This window comes from Procambarus clarkii, chromosome 60 (assembly GCF_040958095.1).
Source record: "Procambarus clarkii isolate CNS0578487 chromosome 60, FALCON_Pclarkii_2.0, whole genome shotgun sequence".
NCBI classification, from domain to species: Eukaryota; Metazoa; Arthropoda; class Malacostraca; order Decapoda; family Cambaridae; genus Procambarus; species Procambarus clarkii.
In genome coordinates this window covers 16216430-16242344 of record NC_091209.1, presented here as the reverse complement: position 1 = coordinate 16242344, position 25915 = coordinate 16216430, and the positions used below count along the sequence as shown (strand labels likewise).

The following is a 25915-nucleotide window of genomic DNA, read 5'->3' as shown; positions in this document are numbered from 1 at the left end:
AAAATTTAAGTAAACAATTTCTTGTAGTATATATAATGTACCACCAAAACAGCATTCATATTACAGTACTTAAATTCTTAATTTTCTCAATTTTAAATCAATATTACTATTACTATTACTGTAATACTTTGTTAGTGAATACTGACTATTGCTCTCTGGAAAGATGCCTCAGGACTCTTCAACTCTCCAAGAGCTTGTATGGCCTCCTGTTGCTTGCCAGCATGGACAAGACGCATTGCCAAGAAGAATTTCCCTTCCTCCTCTAATTTTTCCCGCTCCTCAGGAGTCAGACTCACACTGGAAATATTGCAAGCAAATGTTAGTTTTAATATATTTACTTAATTATTTAAATTAAGCTTTATTCCTTCATGCTGAACTTCAAAACTGAATATTTATAAATATCATTTTGCAATGCTTAAACCATCAAAACGTGTGAATTTAGACCAAGCACAAGCAACATTTTACAAGATCTTACTCATTCAAGACAAATGTTACAAGCTTGTACTCACTACAAAATATAAAACATGGAGAATAATATAATGAAAAAGTGGTTGAAGCATTCATAGTCCTGTTAGAAAAAACAAGAATATATCAGCCAGAGAACAATTAAATGCTAGAAGCAGACTTCTTGAAATTTATGTAGGACAAGTTAACCAAACCCCACACTTCACTGCCACACAATAGTTCCAAGAGATAAACGTACTTCTGAACAACAAAAAGTGGGTTTCGTGGCATTATGTTAGGGATGTTACGGGCAGCCCTCTGACAGAGTGCCAAAACACGATTCCAGTAATGTTCAGCTCGCTCTGCCAAGGCATCAATTTCACTATTAGTACTTCCATCGTCTTCTGCAGCACTGGCCTGAAGGCAAGAATATAATATTGTAGTACTATTCTAAAGTAAACCACTTAGAAACAATATTCTTTTACAGTAAAAAAATTCACATAAAACTTTAGTTAAAAAGTGATGCAACGCAAGCTGATAAACGTTGCCTAATGACACTTACCCACATGGTGAAACTCTTTGCGAGATGTGCCATGAGAGTGAGGTCAATACCATGATTACCAATGGCTCTAATAACTTCCAAGCCTCGTTGTAAAGTCATTCTAAGTTTGCTGAGCCTGTGATGCGCACGGTTGGTGAACAGAGTGGCAGCTGCAGTCCACCAGTCTCCTTGCTCTCTCGTGTTCAGGGCTGAAGCTACCACTGTAGGCAGGGAAGCTGGGGGTGGACCTGGAATTGAGGAAATTTTTTTTCCCCAGTTTGCCAAGCATTAAGTTTATATCCTATTAAAAGGTTCTGCTTCCATATGAAAAGTGTTACATTATTCCTCTAATTTAGTAAAAAATTATAATCCATTAGATACTTAGTCTAAATCAAAACAAAAATACTCTAAACCCTTGTGACAGGTATCTCAACCATAATGCATTACTTTACAAGCATATATTAACCCTTTAACACAAGGCTGTGTTACATTTTTTTCAAAGGAATGCATGCATTTTCATTAGAAGTCATTCCTGTAGCACAAATAGAAAGGAACACTAAACTACATTCCCTATTGATTTTCTATTTCCATGGTTCACTTGCAAGTTGCTGAATAATTTCCAACTTACCATGAGATTCTTTTGAAGCAGCAATCTGACAGTAAACAGTTGCAGCCAGGAAAGCCAGAAGATCAAGGTGACACAGAGTCTCCGGAGCCCCTGTATTGACATTACTTGTGGAGAACTGGAGACCCTCAAACAGAGTGAAGGTATAGTAAGGTTGTGGCTCCTTAACACTATTGGATGCTTGTTGCAAACATAGCCAAACCATGTCTCCAAGACTGGCACAGTACATGCTTCCCACCACTGAAAGAGGAGAGGAGCATTCAGATGGGAACAAATTATTTTAGGCAAAGGAACATTAATTTGTTTACAAGTAATGTCCAAATATGGTATAAAAATACAGTATTATACATTACCAACTGCACAACACACACAGTTCTCAGTTAACCATTCATAATGAATTTCCTTGTAGGCTCTCATAATGATACTTTGCCCCCAGCCTTTTCTTACTTTTTTCACAATCATCACTTTGATAACTTAATAGATTAAACTCACAAGTGAATTAACACCATATACTTTACGGTTCACTTTGGGAAAATTTAAAACAAACAAACTAGCAGTTAGCTACTCTAAGGCCTTCCTAACCAAGCATTGTTTTCTTCATAAGGCAATAGCTTCATATTTTATAGGTCTGAATTTAATCTTGGATGTATGTGAATGAACTAAATTTAAATAAACATTATGAATTTAGATGGAAGTCCCTGATCAGATTTTCTAATTGCCAGAAAAGACTTTTTCAGAGCCTCAAGACATTAAACTTTATATAATATTTATAACTTAGCAATCAAACATTATTTCAGACATGTAAGGATATCAAGTACAGTACTGTATAAGTAAAAAAAAAACAAAAAAACACACCAGCCTCAGGCTCACTAATGTACATTAACAGAGTTGTAGGATACAGTTTGCTTACCTCTGTCCCACACCTTTATTTGTTCGGAGTCGGGATAACTTAGAGAGGCATTTATAAAGTCATCGTCCTTCAAGAAGAAGCTCTGATCTTTCTTGTTGGCACATGAAGCCCCAAATAAAGTCTGATAGATGTTCTCTTGAGCTTCTTTATTGCTAAACTGCTGTTTGACTTTATTGATGAATGCCACTTTCTCAGCCTCAGTTTTGGCCATATGATGTAGGACATGAGCAGCCTGGGAGAGCCGGTGGCAGGCCAGTTTGTGCCAAAACTGATCTCGCGTTGTCCAAGATTTAGACTGGTGCCCACTTTCTGGGGCCCGGAAACGACAGGCATGAAACAAGAGCGCACCAGCACGGGTACTTGTGTGCATTAATCCATCCTGAAAGTAATTTAATTTTTAATTTCCCCTACACACTTCAGCTTCAATATGTTATCCAGTTAATTTTAAAGATAAACAAAATATCTAATGGCCAAGCATTTTCAAATAGACAACATTGCCTTTGCTGTGACCTATAAAAATTACTATGCTCTTCCAGGCAGTATTCTCTATGCCTCCCACACATCAGTAACTTGCACCAAGTTTATAACAAAATTAACACTAACGAGTGTTTCAAGCCATCATCAAACAGCTCTTAATACTAAATATCAGCAACCACACAAACGTTAAATACAGTCACTCACCAGTTCAGGGAGACTATGCTCCCACATACATCACTAATCTGTCTTCACACTTAATGCACCTAAATTTGAATGCTGTCAACAAAGACATTTAAATTAAGGTTTACTGGGATTAGAGCTTAAATGGAACACTGTCTATTGGCCTCAATAAATTAGGTGAGCTGATCAAGACTGTTTACATACCCTACCATTGACTACCTACTTATTCCACCAAAATGGTTGTTACATGACCCAAAGATGCCACATTCAACACCAAAATCACACATGCAAGCTAAAGTTCTTATTTTGACAAACTATTCTATATTTGTCTATTTTAAATAGAAAAGTGTGCATAGAATCATGTAGAATAAGTCACAACTGAAAAAAGGCCAAGTCTAAAGCAAACACTGGAAAGCAATGAGTCACAATAACATGGCTGAAGATATGATGACCAAACCACACATCAGACGATGGAGAAACAACGTTTTGGTCCAACCTGGACCATTATCAAGTCACCTGGCACACCACTTGATAATAGTCCAGGACGGACCAAACTATCGTCGTTTCTTCATCTTCTGAGGTGTGGTTTGGTCATCGACAGCTGGAAGCTCTCCTGCAGTGTTTTAGTTCTAAATGGTACTTTACCTTCTTGGCACTATGCATGAGGAAAATGGCCATATGAAGATACAGCTGTCCCATCATCAGCTGACCAAACTGTGTGTTTTGGCCCACAACATTGAGGCTTGTACTCAAGTTCTGATCAAATCTGTATAAAATATTACAGTAACTTTATGCAATGAGCAGCAACCAGAAAAGTTTCACATTAAAAATAAAACTTATTTTACATGTTCAATACATGAGCCTAAATCTAAAGTTACTTACTTTTTGCTATAACAAAGAACAAGCAAAGTTTTCACATCTGACAAATCATTAAATTGTAGCAGTTCAGTAAAAAAAAATTCTTTATGATAAATTAGTCCTTTATAAATAATATACCTAGATTTTATTTTCAGCTTTTATGTACAAAACAAACCACCAATTTCATGCAAAAAAGGCTTAAAAGGAAATTGAGAAATCTATTTGCTAAAGATGTAAACAAGGCTTGTGATTACATTGTGAAAAAAGGACAATGTGATGCATTTTTGAACAAGATAGGAAGGAACACGGTACAACCTAATCAATACATTCGAAAACTAAAGTGTTGTTGAACAAAGTATCACACACTTAAGAGTGCTACCCCACTGCAGATAACTGGATATTCCATACAAAGATATTTAATACCATTATATTATGACAAAACTTGATAGGTTTAGATCTTTGCCAAATGAGGGGGACATTCTTTATCCCTATACCAGACATCTATAAACAATACTACATACTGTGTCCAAGCAGATTGAGAAACCTTCTACCAAGTCATTCTAGACAAGTATCAGTGTGATCTCTCACACACATCCACATTTAGCTACAAGATATAGTATACATCATGTGTATAGAGTATAGTTCTATCTCAGACCGAGTGCTCCCAGGATTCACATTGCATTGTTGTGCATGCCATTATTTCCAGGACTCCACATGCCCTCTTAATTGCTGCAGCCTCATTAAAAGGCAGCAACGTTTTGTGTCAATCAATGTTGAAAGCAGGCACAGTTACGTAGTGAATTGGTTAAGTTTAGTCAGTTGCACCAGTGTTTATTTTTAGGGCTCTGCTATCCTAAAGTCATCCACAATTATTTTATTGTCACAAGCAAATTATATATACAGTACTTAAGTGTCCGAGATCAAAAGCCTTTACGCAACCCTTCCTCAATGCATTTCTAAATGATAATTTGGGAGACCCAAAATATACTTGTTAAACAACACTAACAAAATCCCCCTCCTACAGGTTGATTTGAAGACCCATAGACCGCAGAATGGTATAGAACCTTGCACCTGTTGCAAGACACCCAGATTTTTATCTGGCATAAAAAGATAGACAAGCATTTTGATTATGGTTGACCAATGTTTAAGCATTGATCTTTAAGAGTATCGAAGCAGAGCAGCCCTCTACATTGTGTGGCTGGGTTATCAACATCTGGTGATACTATTGCAGTCGTGATAGTTCTCTTGGTTGCAGTGAAAGAAAGAGAAGCAGGTTCTGCACTGTCAGATCTGTAATTTAATGTCTCTAATATCTTTCTTTGTTAACACACCACATTTAGCCGCCCAGATTAGGTTCAATTGGTTGCGAGCCAATTGCACTAAGCACTGCCTGACTGGTTACTTTACAAACCTGCCAGTGGGTTATATATTATCAGGTTGCCACTCAGTGTTCATTGAAAGTCTAGTCTGTTCCTACTGGTTTGCCCTCACCCAATTCTTCCAGGAAATTCTGTACCTAACCTTTAGTTGCCAACATATCCTCCATGATGGCTTCCATCCTTCCATTTCCATCGGGCCATTATCATAGCCCTCCACTGATGTGAAATTTCTGCCGAATTCTTTGCATCCCTTTCCGTCACTTTTTTTTAAATAGGTTTCCATCTTAGTGTAATACCTTGTCCTTTACTGTTTGCTGGTATTTCAAGACTTTGTAGCAACTGCAACAAACCCTCTGGCTTTAGCAGTGACATTATCTTCAAACTGCCTCTTCACCTCTATAGGTGTTAAGTCACAATGGAAATGTGCTCTATAGAAAATAAAAACTACAAAGCATCCTTACATAAGATCCCTAATAATCAATTACCATACACAATTACAAATTTATAAGATACATTTAAATGGAGAACCACATTTTTAGATTTCAGCGCTAAACCAAAACCAAATGCATGAGCGCAATAACCAACTCACTTGTGAAGAAGTGTGGCAGCATCTGTTAATGTGCATTGTGACATGAGGGCACTGCCACCGCTGGATGCCAAAGTGAGGTAGGCGAGCCGCTCCAGAGCGGACAAGAAGTTGGTGTGGAATTCCACATCATTACTGACATCAGTCATACTTTGGTAAGCCTGACAAAAAGAAATCAGGATTATGATTACATTGTAATAGCAGTTTACCTAGTCAAAGCTTTCAATAGCACACTTGGTCATATTCAAAGTATAAGATATTTGCTAACTTGCCCAAAGGCCAAAAGTGTTTGGCTGCAGATAATGACAAGATATATGTTCATTAGTTGAAAGCTTTGTTGATCCATGTGAAAAAAACTAAATGTGGACATTTAGGAAACGAAAATGTGGAAACGACAACGTTTCGGTCCGTCCTGGACCATTCTCAAGTCGATTGAGAAGTCCATTGACTTGAGAATGGTCCAGGATGGACCGAAACGTCGTCGTCCCTTCACCTTCTAGTGTGTGGTCTGGTCAACATACTTCAGCCACGTTAGTGTGTCTCATCGCCTACGTGGATTCTGTTCATCACAAGTCAATGTTTTGACTAGTGTACGTAGTTAGGAAAGCAGGTAATAATGCAATTCTATCATGTACACTAAATTAGTAGGATATAGTCCTCTGAACACTGAACATATTAATATTAATGGTTCTCCTTACTTGCATAATGTCGTATAGGGTTTGATACCATTCTAGGGAATCTGAAAAAGCTTTCCGAGTCTCTACTTGACAACTGTAATTGTAGGCTTCGTTAAGCTTGTTCTTGTCTTCTGCACCCCAGTCTTTATAAAGTTGTAATAAGTTTGTCTGTAGTCTAACAACTGTTGGACTGGCTTTGATTTCATCTGTTAAAATATATAATTAAAAAATTAATACCTTGTTCTAACGAAATTTGGTATTCACATTGTAGGTATCAAAGTTGGTGGACAAGTATTCAGTGTGCCCATTTTGTCTAAAATTGACATGTGGAATAAAAAAAATTAACTCCATTAAAATTACAATACATACTGTAAACATAATACAAATTATTTTTACAAGCAACAAGTCATAATTAGGGTTGAGAAGACCATATTGTGTGACATTTTCCCCACATTGTTTATAAGTGGTTTGAATTTACATGGCCATGAAGCCATCCTGACCTGGGCCGGGTAAAACATCATAAGCAACTGAAGTTGCCGTCAGCAAATGATGACTGACAACGTTTATTTATTAGCATGTAAATAGAACTCTTATTTCAGTCTCTTATGATTCCTATTCAAATCCTTTGATGCTTGATGCTTAAATAATTATGCATCAGATTTTAGTGTGATAAACTCATTATGTAGTTCAAATGACACCCTACAAGTCTAATCTGTAAATATTCAGCATTATAAACAAGTTGTGTTTACAAAGGCATCACAATGGGTTATTCATAAGCATTGGCCCAGCTTTAATATCTTCAGACTAAGGCAGTTGAATGTAGATTTTAAAGATTGTATTTACCCACAACTGCAAAGATGCATTTTTACTATGGTAAAGTAATTAATTTTTCTTTACAGTTTAAAAAATGACAGGTTAAATTTCTTATTAAAAAAAAAAAGCACAATTATTTTAAACTAGGTACTGTACATGATTCAATAAAAATGGTATTTATAAATAAAGTGTCTCCATATGTTTCAGAATTAATATCATGCATGCCATAAAAACCAAATGACTCGCCTAAGTATAGTTTCTCGAGTTCCTGCCGTGAATGAGAGCCCGAGCCGGTGAGAAGAGCCTCACGGAGCTTTACAACACTCTCATGGTGAGGAAACAAACGATGGCCTTCTTCTGCCCAATATAGGCGAACAGAAGAGTCTGCCTGTACATCTGTATACAACTCACAAACTGCAAATATAAATAAAATAATGCATATGTAACATACTATACCCCCCTTAGATAATGCAAATAAGCAAATCTTATTTTAAAATTTAAGTACTGCACGGATATAATAATTTCACCATAAAGAAATAAAATCAATGCTTGTTTTAAACATTTTCAGTCTCAAATGTGGCTAGTTCTACAAGCATTAGATGTATATACATGTACTATATACCTGCTATACTGTTTAAATTATAAAATATGGGAATTTCAAATACAGTAAACTACAGGTCTTACTTAAAAAATTATACACAGTACAGTATAATTAAAAATAAAGCTACTACTATTAGATTATACAGGCATGTACTCACTTTTTAAAACTATTTCTTTCTGACCCTCTCCTAACTCGTATGAAGTCTTGTATGACTGCACGGCTTTTTCCTTGTTTCCTAAACCTTCATATATTTGGCCCATGAGGCGGTGTGCATCCATTGCCTTGGGACGTACAGCAAGAAACTCGCTGAGGTAACGACGAGCATTTTCATATTCACTAATGTTGAAGTAGAGCCGTGCAATATTATAGCCCCGTACTTTGCGCTGAAAAAAGAAACAAATATTTGAAACTGTTGATAAAACAGCATAAACTGACTTGTTTGCCTCTACAATACACACATCCAAATAACTAATGGTTCATATCAGATTAAAACCCCCCCTTCCCCAGCCTCTACAATTCAAATTTGATCTGGACTTGTATAATCGTGCACAGCAAAATTCAGACAACCCTTATACTGTACCGTGCAGAAATTTACTAATCAAAAATTTATTATACGTACTCGTGATATTAGTTGTAAAAATAATGCATTTTTTGGTTTGAAAGGTGGGTAAACTTATGCTGAACATTTAGTTTAAATTTTACATTACTGAACACTTAGTATAAATGGCAAAACTATTTTATTCTGCAAATTTGGAACCCGGTTTTCCAGTACAGTATCTCCATGTAGATGTGCTCCGTCTGTTTTCTTTGAAAACAAAATATTATGAGAGCTCCAACAATGTCACTGAAATATGAGGGCTTTACTGTGTAAACATTTTGCATATACTGTACAGTACATATTTTGTATTCCTTCCATTTCACAAGTTACTCCTGGTTTAAAGGAGGAAGAGTACCAAGACCCACAAAGCTGGAAAGCACAAGCGATTTGGAAAGTACCAGCGGTGTGGTGGCATCTCTAAACTGGAAGCTACTATATTTTCGTGGCCATTACATTGCTTGGTTATGCTCACTAAATGATAAATTTTCTGCTATTATTATGAGATACTTACATGTCACTATTTATATGAGGACAGCGAGTGCATCCCGATTCTTTTATTGTTTACGTTTATTTATTTTTATCGTATCTACCCAATATTTATCAATCACACAGTATTCAACCTCAAGAAACTCGCTTAGATCTGGATAAAATAAACATTGTCGGCACCGAGAGGGTCAATGTTTACTCGAGGATTTTCATGAAATGGGTACTCTGTTTTACTTTTGAATAAACTATAGGTTGAGCACTTATTTTTGGTACATCGTTTGTGAATGGGTCGATACACAGTATTTGTTGCCATTTGTATGGCAACATTTGCATTTCTGGTTTGATGTTCATGGGCTGTTACAGCCATCTATGAAGAGCTTCAAATTTGGATCAGATTGAAGGATAAGGCTTTATAAGTAAACACCACAAAAAACATATAGGGGTATGTTTAGCATGGTTTAATGATTTGAACAGAAGAGATATTTGTCAAAAATAAAAATATTTATTTTTTGTCAAAAAACAATCACTTTACAGTACAACCTCGATTCAACGTACCCCGATTCAACGAATCTCTGGCTAGGTTGCACACTTTTTAGGCCGGATTTACTCACCCGGATCGAATGGTTCACCGAAGCGGGGAATGTGCGGATTTGCTTACCATGTTGGGATAGTTCACAGACTGGTGGAAAACTTCCCCATTCTATCACAGGTTATAATTAATAATTCCTTCATATGACAAGTTGGACTACACAACAAGTGAAGCATATTAACCAAACACCAGCCAGAATGGTCCACACAAGTGAAGCATATTAACCAAACACTAGCCAGTGGTCCACACAAGTGAACGACCGTGTTTCCATGAGTTTCATTCACCGATTTGTGGCACATGCAAATTAATTTATAGGCTGAAGTGTGAATAGCTAGCTTATTTGCTGAAATCTTCTTATATACATTTTCTGTGATGAAACAAGATGAGTGTGGGTGGACAGATAAGGGAATACTGTACCGTAAACCTTGCTTTACAGTGAGGGTTTCACTCACTTTCCTCTGTGTCGTCATAGTTCAGCGACCCATAACTTGAATGTCAGATTAATAAATCATTTCTAAAACTGGTGTTTTAATAGCTCTTTATTATCCTAATTAAACTGAACTAAATACTGTAAAACCAAAAATATACTGTAATATGATAGATATCTGCTATTTGTGAGGTTCAGTCCCTGAGCCCATTATGTGCCTCTAACCCTTTCTACTACCGTCCACAAGATGGGTATGAGGTGCATAATAAATGAACTATAACTATATAACTCTGCTATTTGAGAAATTATTCAAGTTATTGACGGCACAACTCCAGTGCAAGTGAACGAGTCTAATCCATGTGCACATAACACCATGTGTATTTTGTTCGATTTGGTCGCCACACTTCAGTGATCCATGGCTTCGAAATAATAAAATTAATAAATCGGTTCTAAATTAAGTATTTTTATAGCTCTTATTATCGTAATAATGTTACTAAACTAAATATATAACCCAAAAATATGTAATTCGATGTAAATCCAATACAGTATTTGAGAGAAATTTATGTTACTGGATCTGGCTTAAATACCAGCCTACTGTAGGGTGTATAGACCTAGTCTGCATTCATACAGTAGGCACCCAGTACCCTTAGCTTTGTCTGCAATTGACGTATTTATCTGCCGGTGGAAGAATAATCGTGGAATTTACCATTTTTTGACTACAGCTGTATTGTTATACAAGATATCTCAGGGGCTTGCTATTAGTGCCTTATTAATACCAAAAATGAAGCAATATTTTGCAGGAACTAGTAACAGAAAATCAACCAGCACGAGCACAGCCGTACCTCAGCACCGGTACAACAGCCAGAAGCAGCTGAAGCAAACACTGCAGCAGCGAGCACCAGCAAAGCTGATGCAAACATCTAAGAACATCGTGTGTGGAGTGTATGGTTAGAATAAGTGTTAAATTTAAGTACATAGTGTTAGTGTTCAAATTAAGGTTGCAGTACAGTAATTTTAGTGTAAAATAGTTTTCATAAACTGTATTGTAGTACTCAACATACAGCAGAACTACTTATCAATATTGTGCTAATGGCATAATACAGTACGGTACGTATTTACTGTACAGCATTCACACCTCCATGAGAATTCAAGATGGAGATCAATACAAGATGGACATAACTCCAACAATAAGATAAATAACAACCGTGATACTTTTTTAGTAGAATAGTAATATAGATACACTATATAATATGATATGCATTTTTATTGTTTACAAGAAAAAAAAAGATACCGATGCAAACGCCTCTTGAAGGTCACCTCTTGCAACGAATCCAACGCTGCAACACACCGGGGTTGGTCCCATATAGTGCGTTGAATCGAGGTTGTACTGTACAACCTTGATTGATTGTACTTCTGATTGAAGATTTTTGCTGGGAGATGATGGTTTTAAGGTACAGTATTTTAGTTTGAGGTGGTTGACTCCAATGAAACATCGCAAGCGAGATAACTTGCCAATTAACAGTACGAGAAAAAAAGTGGTGGATTTATGATTTTTTTTTAAATACTCTATGCCGACCATTTTGTATACTCTCGGCTTTGTGCATTATGCAAGTGCTAAAGACTGGGGAGTGCTGGGATTTATACAGTATAAATACAAGCAGAACAAATAATCTTATGAAAATATTTCAAAGCAAATCAATCATTGGATTGCCACAGTCCTTACATGGGATCTTTGGAGCAGTTGTTGAAGACAACACAGCTCTGCAGCTGTTTATGGTTGGATATTTCCAAAAAATCATTAGAGACCTCTGCTTGTACGTGGTACATTTGGTTTTATGGTTATTTCTTCACCACAAGGTGTACTTTCAACACAAGAGTGACAAGTGGCACAAATTTAATGCACCAGCAAGACAACAAATGTAAAGTAACTATAGTTATAAAAATAAAAAGTACAAAGAGCCAATTTTGCTTATCAGTCTGAACAAGTAAGTTACTAGCAGTGATCCCAACTAGCTTACAGATTATGTGTTGGGGATTTCTGCAGTTTTTATTGCGGACTTTGTGTCCCCAACAGTTTCAAGATTGATTGATAAAGATTAAGCCACCCAAGAGGTGGCACGGGCATGAGTAGCCCGTAAAGCTGCAGTTTCAGTTTGTTATATACATATAATGCTACTCGGGTGACGTGCACCAGTACCTAGACCGCCTCACACCACCTTTAAACCCATTCTCAGTCCTATCTCATATACACCTTCACAAACCTATAGTAGTGACAATAAGAGATTTGAACGTAAAAAGTCTGTGTAAACAAACTTAATACGTGCTACTGTAAATATTAAACCAGCCCATCTCAGCAACTTTAAAGCGCATGCCATTTTGAGATTAACATTGACAACAATGTCCAGCGTTGCCTGCACGCCTGGCCTCCCTCCTACAGGTGCCCCAGCCACTACCTACACCTCCATAACCTAACTCTTTAGCTTATTGCGCCGTTAAGCCAGCCATGATGCCACGCTGGGAGTCACGGGAGTGGAGGTGGGAGCGGGAGGCCAAGATAGCTGTGTTCTCAGAGCGGCAGGCAGGCAGGCATGGCTCACCACCGCCCCGGCACTCTCTTACCTCCTCCTCTGTCTTGGTTTTATTGAGCAAATCCCGCACGTGACGGTCCACTTCCTTCTTTGAGCGCAACATTGTCACTGGATCATAGTTGGCGGAAGTGTGAGGGGTTAAAACACAATGTTGAGCCGCTCGCGCACCCTGACGATCAATCTCCAGGGCTCACCGAGGGACCTGTACTCAACGCACTTCTTAACTACCACTCAAAACCACCTTCTTATTTCTTCTCTCACCTCACATTTATACCCTTAATATCATTCAGATAATTCTAACTAAATACGACGTTCATATGGAAATAATAAAATGTGTGAAATCGTGAGGTTTTCAGATGTTTGTTAAGAAATGCGAAGTGCGCGTAATTTTAAAAATAAAGTTGCCTCCCCCACAGGAGGTGGCGGCCATTATTCATGTATATGTCTCGCACCTCTCCCGCCTCACACACTCGCTAGGGCAATACTATGCTCATATTTTAAAAACATAACACAAGAAAAATATCTAGGGGGAGGGGGACGTTTATTCCTGTTAAGAATTCCCTGTCATTGAATGGATCAGTAACCCCGCGGTGAATGGCCTTTGTAAACACCCATCTATAGTAACATTGTTTTAATTATTGGAAGATGCGAGTAAAATGCGACATGAAATAGCCAGACCAGTTACAAAACCTTTAGCTAGTTTAGTTCATTTATTAGGACCTGCTTATATATATATATATATATATATATATATATATATATATATATATATATATATATATATATATATATATATATATATATATATATATATATGACGTGACGTGAATCCTCGTCACGGCCCTTGTGGATTTGTACCCCAATTAAACTACTGTATATCCGGGTGTTGTAACATGGTCAAAAACTGGTTTAGCCAATGAACACAAGTTCAGTACCTGATGAGCCCAATGTACTATGGGACTGTCTGGGTTAAGGAACCCAACTGATTAATTAATGGTGTAACTTTTTAGCTAAATAAATATTGGCGTTCGGCTCATGGGCCTATTATATGTGTGCCCCTAAACCTATATTCAACTTGATACAAATATATGTATTGTGCTCTGAAAAGCTATCCAGGCGAAACTAAATCTGTAAATTAGACTGTCGATGTTTATGTTAAAAACTCTGTAACTAGTTCATATATTCAGTAACTTGCTTAGCGTAACAAATATTGGGGTTTGAAGAACTAAATAAGCTCTCAATACTGTAACTTTTCCACCACCACCGCTCACGGGGTGGGTATGGGGGGTGTATAATAATGAATTAAAATACTGTGTAATATAATAAAATACTATACCTAGGGTAAAATGTAAGAAATATGAACAATAGTAATAATAGTCTAGCATATGTTGACAATCTCTCGCCTGACCTGAGCTTACAGCTGTGCTTGAGAGCCGGCCTCCAACCCCCCCCCCCCCCCCCATGGTAGTGATAAGTGGTATCTCTGTTATCATGAGAGTGGTATGTTTTGGGCCACGACATATAGATTCATCTAGAATATATTTCATGTAACTAACCCTTTCATTTTCTTTGCGGTGGAGTCGCGTGGGGGGGGGAGGTGCATAGGCTATTATGATAAATTTTGATAATGATAATTTTATTTAGTAAAAAAGGCCATACATACACAATGAGTTACAGGCAGAATGTTGGATTTCTAGACATTTTTCATTTCTAGAAGTAACTAGACTTCTAGTTACGTTTAGTTGGGTTGAGTTAGGTTAGTCAGGTTTCAAAATTCAAAATTCCACTACGCCACGGAGCAGTGTCTGTGGCGTAGTGGTAAAGCGCGCGCCCGGCTCTTTGCTAGCGCTTTGACCTGCTGGCCGGGAAGGATTGTCCGGGCGACGATCCTTAACTGTTCACCCAGCAGAGAATAGGTTGTTTGGCCTTGTTGACGGGTCGTATTCTGGGTGAAAAAATTAGGATTAAGGACCTGCTCGAAACACTATGCATGCTAGTGGCTTTACAAGAATTTAAGAACTCGTTTTATATATAAATAAAATAAAATCAAAACAAAATCCGCTGACGAATCTTTTTGTGCGCGATGAGACTTGTATCTGGCATAATTAAAATATTAACTTAAATAATTCGTTTGTTAGACAATATATGATATTCAGATCTATAAATTACTTTAGAAAGGCCTATAATGTATATATAAATATTAATCTACACACTCCTGGCACTATACGCTAGGAATTTCAATATGGCGTTCAAATAATTTTAGGCAGTCTCTGGGTAGGTTGGTCGCTTGAGGGTCATCGACTACGACCCAGAAAATAACAGCCTCCTTAGCTCAGGGGCAGAGCACTGGTCTTGTAAACCAGGGGTCGTGAGTTCGATTCTCACAGGGGGCAGGTAGACTCTCTGAGTCCATCTGTTTCTCAGAATGTTTGGTAATATGTTTATTGTTTGTGATGTGTGTCTATGTATGTATTAACATGATGTACTGAACGGGGTGAGAATAGCTTGAGCTACCTCATCCCTTTGTGTGTATTTTACATCAATAAACTTATTTCAATTTCAATTCAACCCTGCCAGTCGTCAGGAAGCAGCGACGGCGTGAGCATCGTCGTTCCCGTGTATATAAGGCTGATCATTTTTTTTTTTGCCAATATATTTGAGCAGGTTGGAGGTACGCATGAATATATAGTTTACCTCCACCTACAATGCTTAATGCATTATACATTTGTTTGCTATTATAACATTGAGTTTTTGTGACGTCTCAGAGGGGTCATTGTTTCCGTATTGTTTTTTTTTTTATCCGGGTTCTGTAGTATTCAAATGTTTGTATTCCACTAATGCTAAATAGTCTGTCCTCTCTCGGATATTGTGGAAGATTTTGAGGATCATGATTTGCCAACATTATATGGGTAGGATATTACGTAGAATACACTTCCCCATAGCGTTAAACCACCCCGTCGTCAGGCTAGGCTCGTTAACGCGGCGGTCGTCCCCCCCCCACCCACCCCCAACACGCATTTATTATCGACTTTCATGTACTGTGTATTAAAACGCCGATAGCGCGAAAGTGTTTGTATTAAAAATAGTTTTTATCGTGTATAAATTAATTTTATATTCTGTTTAATTAGGCGTATAGTAGGTTCGGTAATTAGGTTCTGTTGGCAATTATTTGCACTTGAAGTATGTGGAGGGTGAAGCATTTACAGTTGCCTGTCCTTAGGCCAGGCTCCCCTACGCCGCCGCCCGACCCAAAGCCGCGTTCGTCAATTTCAAATCAAATGTTTATTCAGGTAAAGTACATACATACAAGGTGAGATACAAACATTGATGGATTTATAGATAGAGCTAGTACATACAAAGCCTAAAGCCACTATTACGCAAAGCGTTTCGGGCAGGGTTGTAAGCAATTTTATCGCTCTGCGTACAGTATTCAGAATTATTCTCGCGTATAAGGTAATATTATTTGATGCAATCCAATGTACAAATACTACAATAGTATTTGTGGCAACTTCCCAATGGGACGGAGCGGGGACACCCCTCCAGAAACTGAATTTACCTGAGGGCCACTTAACACTAGCGGAATCGATGAGAGCAGTAAGCCGACGGCTTGTCAAAGGTCCCCCCATTTGCCCTGATGATATTTTCCAGCTGTATTTTAAAACTCAGAAGAGTTTCGGCGTTTACGGCTTTGGCGGGTAGGCGGTTCCACGGGTTTACATCCCTATGGGTAAAAAAAGCATCTCCTGTTTCCTGTCTAACATTCTGGCTTATTGAGTTTGAACCCGTTGCTCCTTGTTCGTGTAAAATCTGGCCTTTTGAAGACATTGTCCTGATCGACATCCTCCAAATTGTATAGTATTTTAAAGGTTTCTATGAAGTCCGCCCTGTCATGCCTGGTTTGCAGTGTTATTAGCCCTGTGGCCCTCAACTGCTCCTGATACGAGAGATGACTAAGCTCTAGTATGATTTTTGTCGTAAGACAAAATAGTTATATTATATATATATATATATATATATATATATATATATATATATATATATATATATATATATATATTATAATATATATATATATATATATATTATTAAATATGACCGAAAAAGTAAGATTAATAATTCTAACACGAATTTTCTGTTTCTTATAATTCTTTTCACGGTTGATGGTAACTGAAAAATCAATTCTCCAAAATTCATTTTTATTTCTAGTCTGACGCGACACTTGAACGCGTTTCGTAAAACTTATTACATTTTCAAAGACTTTAGTTTACACACACACAACTATAACTGAACAGAGTTTAAACATCTTCGATTTTATACCTGCATTTGGGTGAGGTGATATGTTACAAGTTTTGGATGAGGTGAAAACAAACTTTCAACACAAGACAGAACACGAAACAATGGGTATAATATTTTGTAAGTTAAAGGGAAGAATGGAAGTAACTGCAAAGGGCCTATTGGCCCATATTTCTTGATGCTTCTATATTGGTGCGGAGTCTTGAAGTGGGTAGAATATAGTTGTGCATTAATTGGCTGTTGATTGCTGGTGTCGACTTCTTAATGTGTAGTGCCTCGCAGATATCAAGCCGCCTACTATCGCTGTATCTATCGATGATTTCCGTGTTTTTTGTTAAGACTTCTCTGGTGATGGTCTGGTTGTGGGAAGAGATTATATGTTCCTTAATGGAGCCCTGTTGCTTATGCATCGTTAATCGCTTAATCGTTAATCGAGAAATTGCTGACCTAGAGAGCGTGCAGAGATCCTTTACTGCTAGAATCCACTCAGTAAAACATCTAAATTACTGGGACCGACTAAAGAGCCTAAATCTGTACTCCCTTGAGCGCAGGCGGGAGAGATACATAATAATTTACACGTGGAAAATAATTGAGGGGCTGGTCCCAAACCTGCACACAGAAATAACACCACATGAGACCAGAAGACATGGCAGGATGTGCAGAATACCCCCGTTGAAAAGCAGAGGTGCAACAGGTACTCTGAGAGAGAACTCTATCAACATCAGAGGCCCGAGACTGTTCAACACGCTTCCACTACACATAAGGGGCATAACTGGCAAACCCCTCACAGTGTTCAAGAGAGAACTGGATAAGCACCTCCAAAGAATACCTGATCAACCAGGCTGTGACTCATACGTCAGGCTGCGAGCAGCCGCGTCTAACAGCCTGGTTGATCAGTCCAGCAACCAGGAGGCCTGGTCGACGACCGGGCCGCGGGGACACTAAGCCCCGGAAGCACCTCAATGTAGGTAGCCTCAAGGTATCGCCTGGAAAGAGATGTTGTTGTATTGCCTATATGCTGAATTCTTTGAGGCTTACAGTCCCCAAGTGGGCATTTGAAGGCATAGACGACATTGGTCTCTTTTAAAGCGTTCTGCTTTGTGTCTGGAGAGTTTATATTTATATAAATAGTTTATTATATTATATTTATATTTATAATGTGTGTGTGTGTGTGTGTGTGCGCAGAAATAATATTAATAAAACAATTAACATCGTGTAGTGTACTCTCTATATATCAAAACTGTTTATATATTACTTTGAAACCCGTATCAGTCACTAAACAAAAAAATTGGGCTACTTTTATTACAAATTCGCTACTTTTAGACCATCAGCTCGCTACTTTCAGCAATTTGGACCTGGCAACCCTTTAGTGGCGGAGGGGCGGAGGTAAACACTGCAGCAGCAGCAGCAGCAGCAGCACTAGGTGACGTGTGCTTACCAGTGGCCGTGGCTGCCGCTCCTCGCTCCTCACTACTGCCTCTCCTGCGGCCTCCTCCTCGGCACCTGCCTCTTGCCTCTCTCTCTCCTCTCTACCTCACCATGGAGTCCTCCTACAACTCCCGCTGCCCGGGTAATAACCACGCTGCAGGCGTAAATACATCATCCTGGTGCCGCTGTGCAGGTTTTCATTAGTGTGACGTTGCTGCAGGTTCTTCTCCTCCAGTAGGTCTTGGGCGACTGTCTCAAGGAGGCCAGCCTTCTGCCTCGATCTTAATTTTGTTAAAAAGACCTCCATAAGATTTGATGGACAACTAGCTTTGGATTCTGTTGGTTTGATTTTTTTTTTTGTAATAGACTATTGTCGTGTATGTAATTGTAATGTGTGTTTCTAATAGCATTCCCCCGTAGTGAACCAAGCTATTGGGATTGATTAATTCAGGTCTATTGGGGTTCACTTCTCACATGTCCAAATTGCTATTGAATAATGTCTGTTTATTTTATTAATACTTCAAGACAAAACATTACTTTGTTTTGAATTATGCAATAAATTCCTGTGCAGTATATAAAATTTGTTGTATAGGCATCAATCAGTGAGAGAATTTTCACTTGCAACATAATTTATTTACAGCCTAGTTGGGCATTAAACTAATTACAACATTTATACTATGTATTTAAAAATGTACTAAGAGTTGTGTAACAATTATGGTGAGGAAGAGTCGATGGGATGTTCTCACAAAGCCACTTGTATGCATAGCATTTTATGCGACTACTCTTTCTACATGGTCTTTTAACATTTTATAAATGAAAGCTGTAACCTGTTCATAACATTCGTAATTTAACATAACAATACCCCCAATCAGAGAAAGTTAGCAGTGAATGGGGTATTTATTTTCCACATGGATCACTGATCATGACTTGTAATATTGTACTGTAATGTATACTTGGAAATGAGCTCAGAAAATTTTATATTAGAAAATATGCAAATTTTAGGGATAACTATAATTTTATTGTATTAATGCATTCATTACATTTGCAACTTTTTATTTTAATAAAGTACTGTACTAGTATAATAAATTAATATAAGATTATCCAGCCAGCCCAATATTAAAGAGACTGATTTCCCTGTAATGTTGAGGGTAAATACTGTATTAGGGTCTCGGTAGCACAGTTGGGTTTGTTCTCGACTCTGTCTTGAATTCCAGGTTTGAATCCCGTGCAGAACAGAAATGGTTAGACTCGTTTTCTATCATTTAATGCTTCTGTTTACCTAGCAGTAAGTAGATACCCGGGAGTGAGTTGGGGTTGCATCCTTGGGAAGGTCAGTACAGTAGTTTGACCTAGGGGTGGGGGGGTGGAGACTTCGATATAAACTTAATGTGTATATATATATATATATATACACACAGGCTGCCTGTCCCTCCAAAATAAATTATATACTGTACAGTATTAAATTTAAAGGTTTATAAATACAGTTCAAATGTGCATTGGATTATTGTATGGTGGTAACACTGTTCTGCAATATCTTTGTATAGCATGACCATGTTGTAAAATAGATATTGCTCCTTCTCACGACTCGAACTGATTTGCTCATTAATACATCACGTTAATGTGATTTCTTCATACAATAAACATAATAGTTTTCATAACTACTTCAGACCAACTAATGATGCTGCTCAAAATGTTTCCTACTCAGTACAATTAAATATAAAATTTTGCAGAAATCTTTGTCCACAGGAACATTGTATTGTGAGGATTTTATATTTGATGCAGTATTTGCAAAGGTTGTCTGTCATTGATGTGACACCAGCTTGGTCCAACAGACTGTAGTGTACAATACATGCATACAATTTTAGTTGAGAGGCTTTTATTTTGTATGGCATCATGTAAAATACACTTTGAACTGTACAGTAATGTATTTGCACGATGAAAAAATAAAAATAAAAAATCATATTTTTCTGTACAGCTGTGAAGCGTCTGTTTCGTGAAGCCAAGGAGTTACATGAGGCCACTGAAGAGTATTTTGCCCAACCTCTTGATGACAATCTCTTTGAGTGGCATTTCACAGTTAGGGGTCCTGCCGATTCTGAGTTTGATGGTGGTGTCTACCATGGTCGGATAATAATGCCTGCTGATTACCCAATGAAGCCTCCAAATATCATATTTTTGACGGTAAAAATAACTTCTTTATATTTGTAGAACTTAATTTGTGATTTTTTTGTACAAAGGTCAAAAACTTTGAATCTGTTTCCCCATTTACCTCCCAGAGATCAGTGTTTAAATTTTCTTGCATCCATTCCTTCCATAGGACTGTACTACTGGATGTTATCTGCAAAGCATTGTTACTTGTAGTACAGTACTTTACTAGCTCCATAACTCCAACATATTTCAGAAAACATAATTTTTTTCCAACTAAATAGATCTCTCACTTTCGAGTTCAAAATTTGCCAGTTTTTGTATGTAGATGTATTGAAAGTGTATTGTACTCACCTAATTGGGTGAGGTGTTGGCACACTTATGGTAACAATGAACTTTTTCCTTCAGCCAAATGGACGATTTGAGACAAATAAAAAGATCTGTCTGAGTATATCTGGGCATCATCCAGAGACATGGCAGCCTTCCTGGAGTATTCGTACAGCACTATTGGCTATAATAGGATTTATGCCAACTCCTGCTAATGGCACCATAGGCTCTCTAGACTATACAGCTAATGAACGAGCCAAGCTAGCAATAAAGTAAGTAAATCTAAATTCAATTCTCGTAATTTGTCTTAAGGCCCTGCTCCTCATGGTTTTTCTTTAACCAGTGTCTTGTAGAATATATAAGATAAATTATTTTTTTTTAAATATGGCATGATTGATAATGGCTGATTTCATCATCTATATTGCTTGTGGGGGAGGCTGGGTGTTTTGCACTCATATTTTAAAACCCTGCACAGTATATCTGCTTAAGATGATGTTTGAAATGCACATACAGTACTTAATAAAAGAAATGCTTCTAATTATATTCAATAGTGATATAATGTTTATTGAGGTTCATTATTAATGTGCCAACCTGAATTCAGCATCTGACAGAACAGGCACACAGTTTGCCCAGCTGTTCATCCTTTCTCTGGAAGGCTAGATAATTACTTTTACACCTGTGTTAAGTAACAACTACCATAATGCTGTAATGACATGTGAAGCCTGGCTGAAGGGTGGTAATAATCATATTATAACTATCAATTATGCAATTGAATTCTGCATAGGATATGTAATTTTTATTTATGTAAATTTCCACTTGAATCAAACAAATTCAGTCAATATGAACCCCCACTCGAGTTGTGCACGTTTGTGGGTGAGGCAGGGAAGTGCCAAATGCCAGCTACCTTTCCCCCCCACTCCTCTCATAGGTGTAGTACAGTATTATTAATACAAATATAATATACAAAATAAAATATAATATACAAATTTGAATAATATATTATTCAAATGTAATTAATGCAGCAATATAAGTACAAGTTGAATGCAAAATATTATGTAATTATTGAATGAAAGATGTATTTTGTTTTTGTGTATAGCTTAAATTTACTTTTAGATCTCAAGAATATGAGTGTCCTCAATGTGGGAGTATAAATGTGCTGCTGAAGGAGAGGACGAGTGATAACAAAGAGCTACAAGAGGAAGCCAGAGAAGTTATGGGTCAAGTTGCTGTATCTGTCAGGGTAAGTTTGCTTGTTTCTCACTATTTGTTACTTCTTCAATTTGAGATTGTCATACAGTATTTTATAACTTATTTTTCTTGGGTTTTAAGTATGTTGATAGGTTAATCAACATCTAATATAATTGTTATCCCAGGTGGAAACTAAAGGAAATGAAGCTTCAATGGAAGAATCCAGTGGCATGAGTGACGTTATGGCATCTCTTGACCATTCCACAGCAGAGGACATTTCCGACCCCATTTCTAGCTCGTCTGAGCCTTCAGAATCTAGGAACGAAGAATTGGACACACTGCAGGCAACCAGTCAGATTACTCTTCCTGGCAACAGTGCCTCTGCCAGCTCCCTACCTGCACCAGTTGCAGATTCTGCTCCAGAAATATTAATGGAGGGTGTTGGTGCACATAATGGCAGACAGAATCCCATTTCCTCTGCTTCAAATCAAGGGTATTTGTATAATTTGGCACTGTCATCTGCTATATTTCTCTTTATTGGACTTGTAATGAGGAGAATATTTCTCCTGGAAGGAGATACATCAGAGGAACTTGATGATGTTCTTCTCTGATGTTAGTGGTTTACATTTTCATGTCCATGAATTGAATCTTTCACATATATTATTAATTGTAAATTATATAATATTTCCACACCAGTGTGTTGTATATAATGTATCGCATTCATACATGACATCCATCTTGTTTTGTTCTCTTTATCTTTGATCTCGGCAGTACTGAGTGGCAGTTAACTTTTTCATTATTTTCATGCATTGTTTTGGACTATAAATTCTGGACTATAAATCATCACATGTGCAGTTAAAAGAAGCCTCATTCCAGAACTCCATGCAGAGAAGGAGTTCATATTGTCATTTACTCAAGTGAGTTTGAATTTTTGATGCAAGTTAAAAAGTTAATTTTTTTTTTTTTTTTTTTTTTTGTTCATCAATGTTTATGATAAGCTTAATTAAGAAGGTAATGGTGATGTCTTTACAATTGTCTATAATAATATAGCTTCAAATGGAGATTCCCATCTGCCAAAAATTGTTCTCCAAAGCTTTCTCTAAATCTAGAGAATGAATTACCATAGGTATTTCTATATTTTGTTCATATTGTTTTTCTTGCTACTCGTGTTATCCATACACATGCATGCATTTTTCCTTACTGTGCAAGTATAAGCATCTATCATGTTTGAGCAAGTTTAAAACCACTTTGAGTTGAACATATCATCATTGTTGTCACACATGGATATGCTCAAATTCATCTGATGTTTTGAGCAGTGTTTGAAATTTTGGAAGTGTTTAGCAACTTCAGTGTGCAGGAAAGGAACTTTCATTTAATTATATCTTTCATATTACATATTGTCTTGTCTAATAAGGGTCATAACACGTTTGTGTGATGGGCATTTTCTGTTGGGCATGTTAAAATACTCGGTAAAAAAAGGGTTTTTGAAGGGTTTGAATTTTTCTTCTATTTAGACTAAAGTACCATTATAGCCTATATGCTCGGTTTCCCATTGATAAATTTATCGAAGTCCCCCAAGGCAACTGACTTCACTTTTTCCTGAATGCACCCCATAAAAGATGCCTAACTTGGGAGTACCTAATTAATGCTGGGTGAACAGAGACATTAGGTGTAAAGAAACTCGGCCAAACCTCTCGTCCTGCTCAGAAATTAAACCCGTTATCTTTTGGTTGCAAGCTGACTGTGGCTGTACATTGTGTATTGTACAGGTCATAGGCTAGGTGGGTTTCTTAATGCAAGTGCACCTGTCACAGACTTTGCTCTATGAATTCTGCATGAACTTAAGGATCATTTACATTCATGAATTAAATATTGTAATTTGCATAATTTAATATAATATCTTTAACCCAGTAAGAATTTTGTATTATTTGAATTGGAATTGAATTATTTGTAATTGCAGAAAATAAGCTTTGCAATTTTTTTCCAATCAAACATCAATATGAATGTTATGCTTTCACATGAAAGTAAGTCCCTATTATGTTAACTTATTAAATATTTACACATTTATGATAGAGGAATTTCATAATAAGTTTTAAACACATTTAAATTACAGGTATTTTATTTGGAGCTGCATGAAATAGTCTGTAAGCATACCTTATGCTCGTGCCCTCATGTCTGTTGTGTTGTTAGCATTCACGATCATGTGAAAGTGTCACTTTTCAAGGTGTTTTGTTGGAAGTTTTTGCCTTCATTATTGATATGTCTTTTAAACCTTTCCACCATTTTCCAAAAAATATATATTAATGTATTTTGTCAGCAATTGCAGTACTTTTACTCTTGGATTCCTGTGGTTAAATATAAATTTTCAGAGCTCCATTGAGCATCTGCATCCATGCTTGCATTCTCTAGCCACAAAAACAATTATTATACAAAAAATTTCACTTATTTAAAGATACTGTATACAGTATCTAAGAGTTGCCATGGTTATACCAGAAGCAGTTATACAAGTGTGTTGACTTGCTTGTTTCTGCCTCCTCTGTTCTTTAACAAATGCCTCTGGTGATTGGTAACATTAAATTGATGTATTCTCACATTTTTTTCTTTTAGCTTTGTTCAATTGTTATTATTTGTAGAGTTTAAAATATAACAGTACATACATGCAGCCAGTTCAAAGTTTCCTCCGAGCACCACAGCAAGGACAGTACATAAATATTTTTTAGAAAACCATCCACAATAGATCTTCTGTTTTGTGCATATTTTTATATACTGATGTACTGGTCCCACATTGTCCTCATTTGTTTACTTTTCCCTACATTACTGAGATAGCAAGACTCTTGGGTATCTTGGTGTTTGAGTTGTACAACACACTCTTATGTCTTTATTAATCTGTCTTTTCAACTCCCACCTTCCAAGTAGTGTATATACCTCACAATTTTTTCACAATTGCCCTATCATTCATTTATCTCCTGGTATTGATGGCTACTTGTTTTGTAAAGTTACCACTCACACATTGCCCTGTACAATACACGCACTAAGCCCCTTTCTGTTACCAACTGCAGAGGCAATTGTGGTGTGTTGGTGCATAAATTGTGGATGGTGATTTCCCAGTATTACACATCTGCCTTAAATACTGTAGTAGGGTATTTTTTTAAAGAATATATCTTTTGTTTTATAGGAATATGTAAAGTTAGTCATAAAACTGTTAAATTAACGTTTGTAAATATTATTCCCGCGTTATTTTTTAAAATCTTTGGTGCAAAATGTTTATTCTTAATCGACACTGATCTATCAGCTTCCAGCCCTGTCTCTTGTTTACTTGTAAAAACTCCTTAAATTAATAAAGAAAATGACTTGCATATCTTTCTTTAGATAACAGAAATGTTACTTTTGCTCCTGGGGGCTTGTAAGCTTTGGATCCATTATGAGCAGATTAAGCCATCTTGTGAACCAGGTCTTAAAGTGCATTACAGCTGCTATAAACATTCGTCTTTTTTTTCATTAATACTGTATTTGGTATTCTTGGCAAATGTAATTAGGGGGACGATTTTGTATACAATATGCTATGGGAAGAAAACTTGAGCTTATTTGAAGAGTGCTTTTGTGTGAAGTGAAGTGTTGAAAATACAAGTTTTACTTGTGCTGGATCTTATAACCTAATACAGGGTACTGTACTAGTATTTTAATAATAGCTTTTGTTTATGGAAAATGGATATATATATATAATAAATGCTGTGATTTCATTGGTTGGTAAACTG

The 25915-nt window shown here is 37.0% G+C and overlaps 2 protein-coding genes and 1 non-coding gene across 18 annotated transcripts in view; 2 read left to right on the top strand and 1 right to left on the bottom strand.

Annotated features, from left to right (window-relative positions):
• The window catches only part of LOC123766774 (E3 SUMO-protein ligase RanBP2), a 69215-nt gene extending 56219 nt beyond the window's left edge, over positions 1-12996 (bottom strand). For 15 of the 16 annotated variants that reach the window (XM_069307588.1, XM_045756134.2, XM_045756139.2 and 12 more), the window contains exons 1-11: positions 12811-12995; positions 8249-8474; positions 7737-7904; positions 6699-6883; positions 6004-6161; positions 3823-3943; positions 2521-2899; positions 1614-1850; positions 1007-1233; positions 704-861; positions 147-297 (exon numbers count right to left, since the gene is read on the bottom strand). In XM_069307588.1, coding sequence (XP_069163689.1) covers positions 147-297; positions 704-861; positions 1007-1233; positions 1614-1850; positions 2521-2899; positions 3823-3943; positions 6004-6161; positions 6699-6883; positions 7737-7904; positions 8249-8474; positions 12811-12882 — 2082 coding nt within the window. In that variant the 5' untranslated portion in view covers positions 12883-12995. Of the gene's footprint in view, positions 1-146; positions 298-703; positions 862-1006; positions 1234-1613; positions 1851-2520; positions 2900-3822; positions 3944-6003; positions 6162-6698; positions 6884-7736; positions 7905-8248; positions 8475-12810 lie in introns of all 16 variants that reach the window. The other variant, XM_069307592.1, reaches the window with a different exon arrangement.
• A 2104-nt stretch (positions 12997-15100) lies between these two features.
• On the top strand, positions 15101-15172 carry TRNAT-UGU (transfer RNA threonine (anticodon UGU)). Its single transcript has one exon. It is a non-coding gene; the product is annotated as a tRNA-Thr (tRNA).
• A 3271-nt stretch (positions 15173-18443) lies between these two features.
• LOC123766777 (ubiquitin-conjugating enzyme E2 J1) lies at positions 18444-25516 on the top strand. The gene is made up of 5 exons (XM_045756142.2): positions 18444-18642; positions 20476-20681; positions 21054-21244; positions 22086-22212; positions 22346-25516. The coding sequence occupies exons 1-5, from the start codon at positions 18612-18614 to the stop codon at positions 22769-22771; spliced, it is 981 nt and encodes a 326-aa protein (XP_045612098.1). The 5' UTR covers positions 18444-18611; the 3' UTR covers positions 22772-25516.
• The last annotated feature ends 399 nt before the right edge of the window (positions 25517-25915 follow it).

Coding starts and splice junctions, on each gene's coding strand:
- LOC123766777 (XM_045756142.2), top strand. CDS start 18,612: ATGGAGTCCTCCTACAACTCCCGCTGCCCGG. Junction 21,245..22,085: donor CGAGCCAAGCTAGCAATAAA/GTAAGTAAATCT, acceptor ATTTACTTTTAG/ATCTCAAGAATATGAGTGTC. Junction 22,213..22,345: donor AAGTTGCTGTATCTGTCAGG/GTAAGTTTGCTT, acceptor TTGTTATCCCAG/GTGGAAACTAAAGGAAATGA.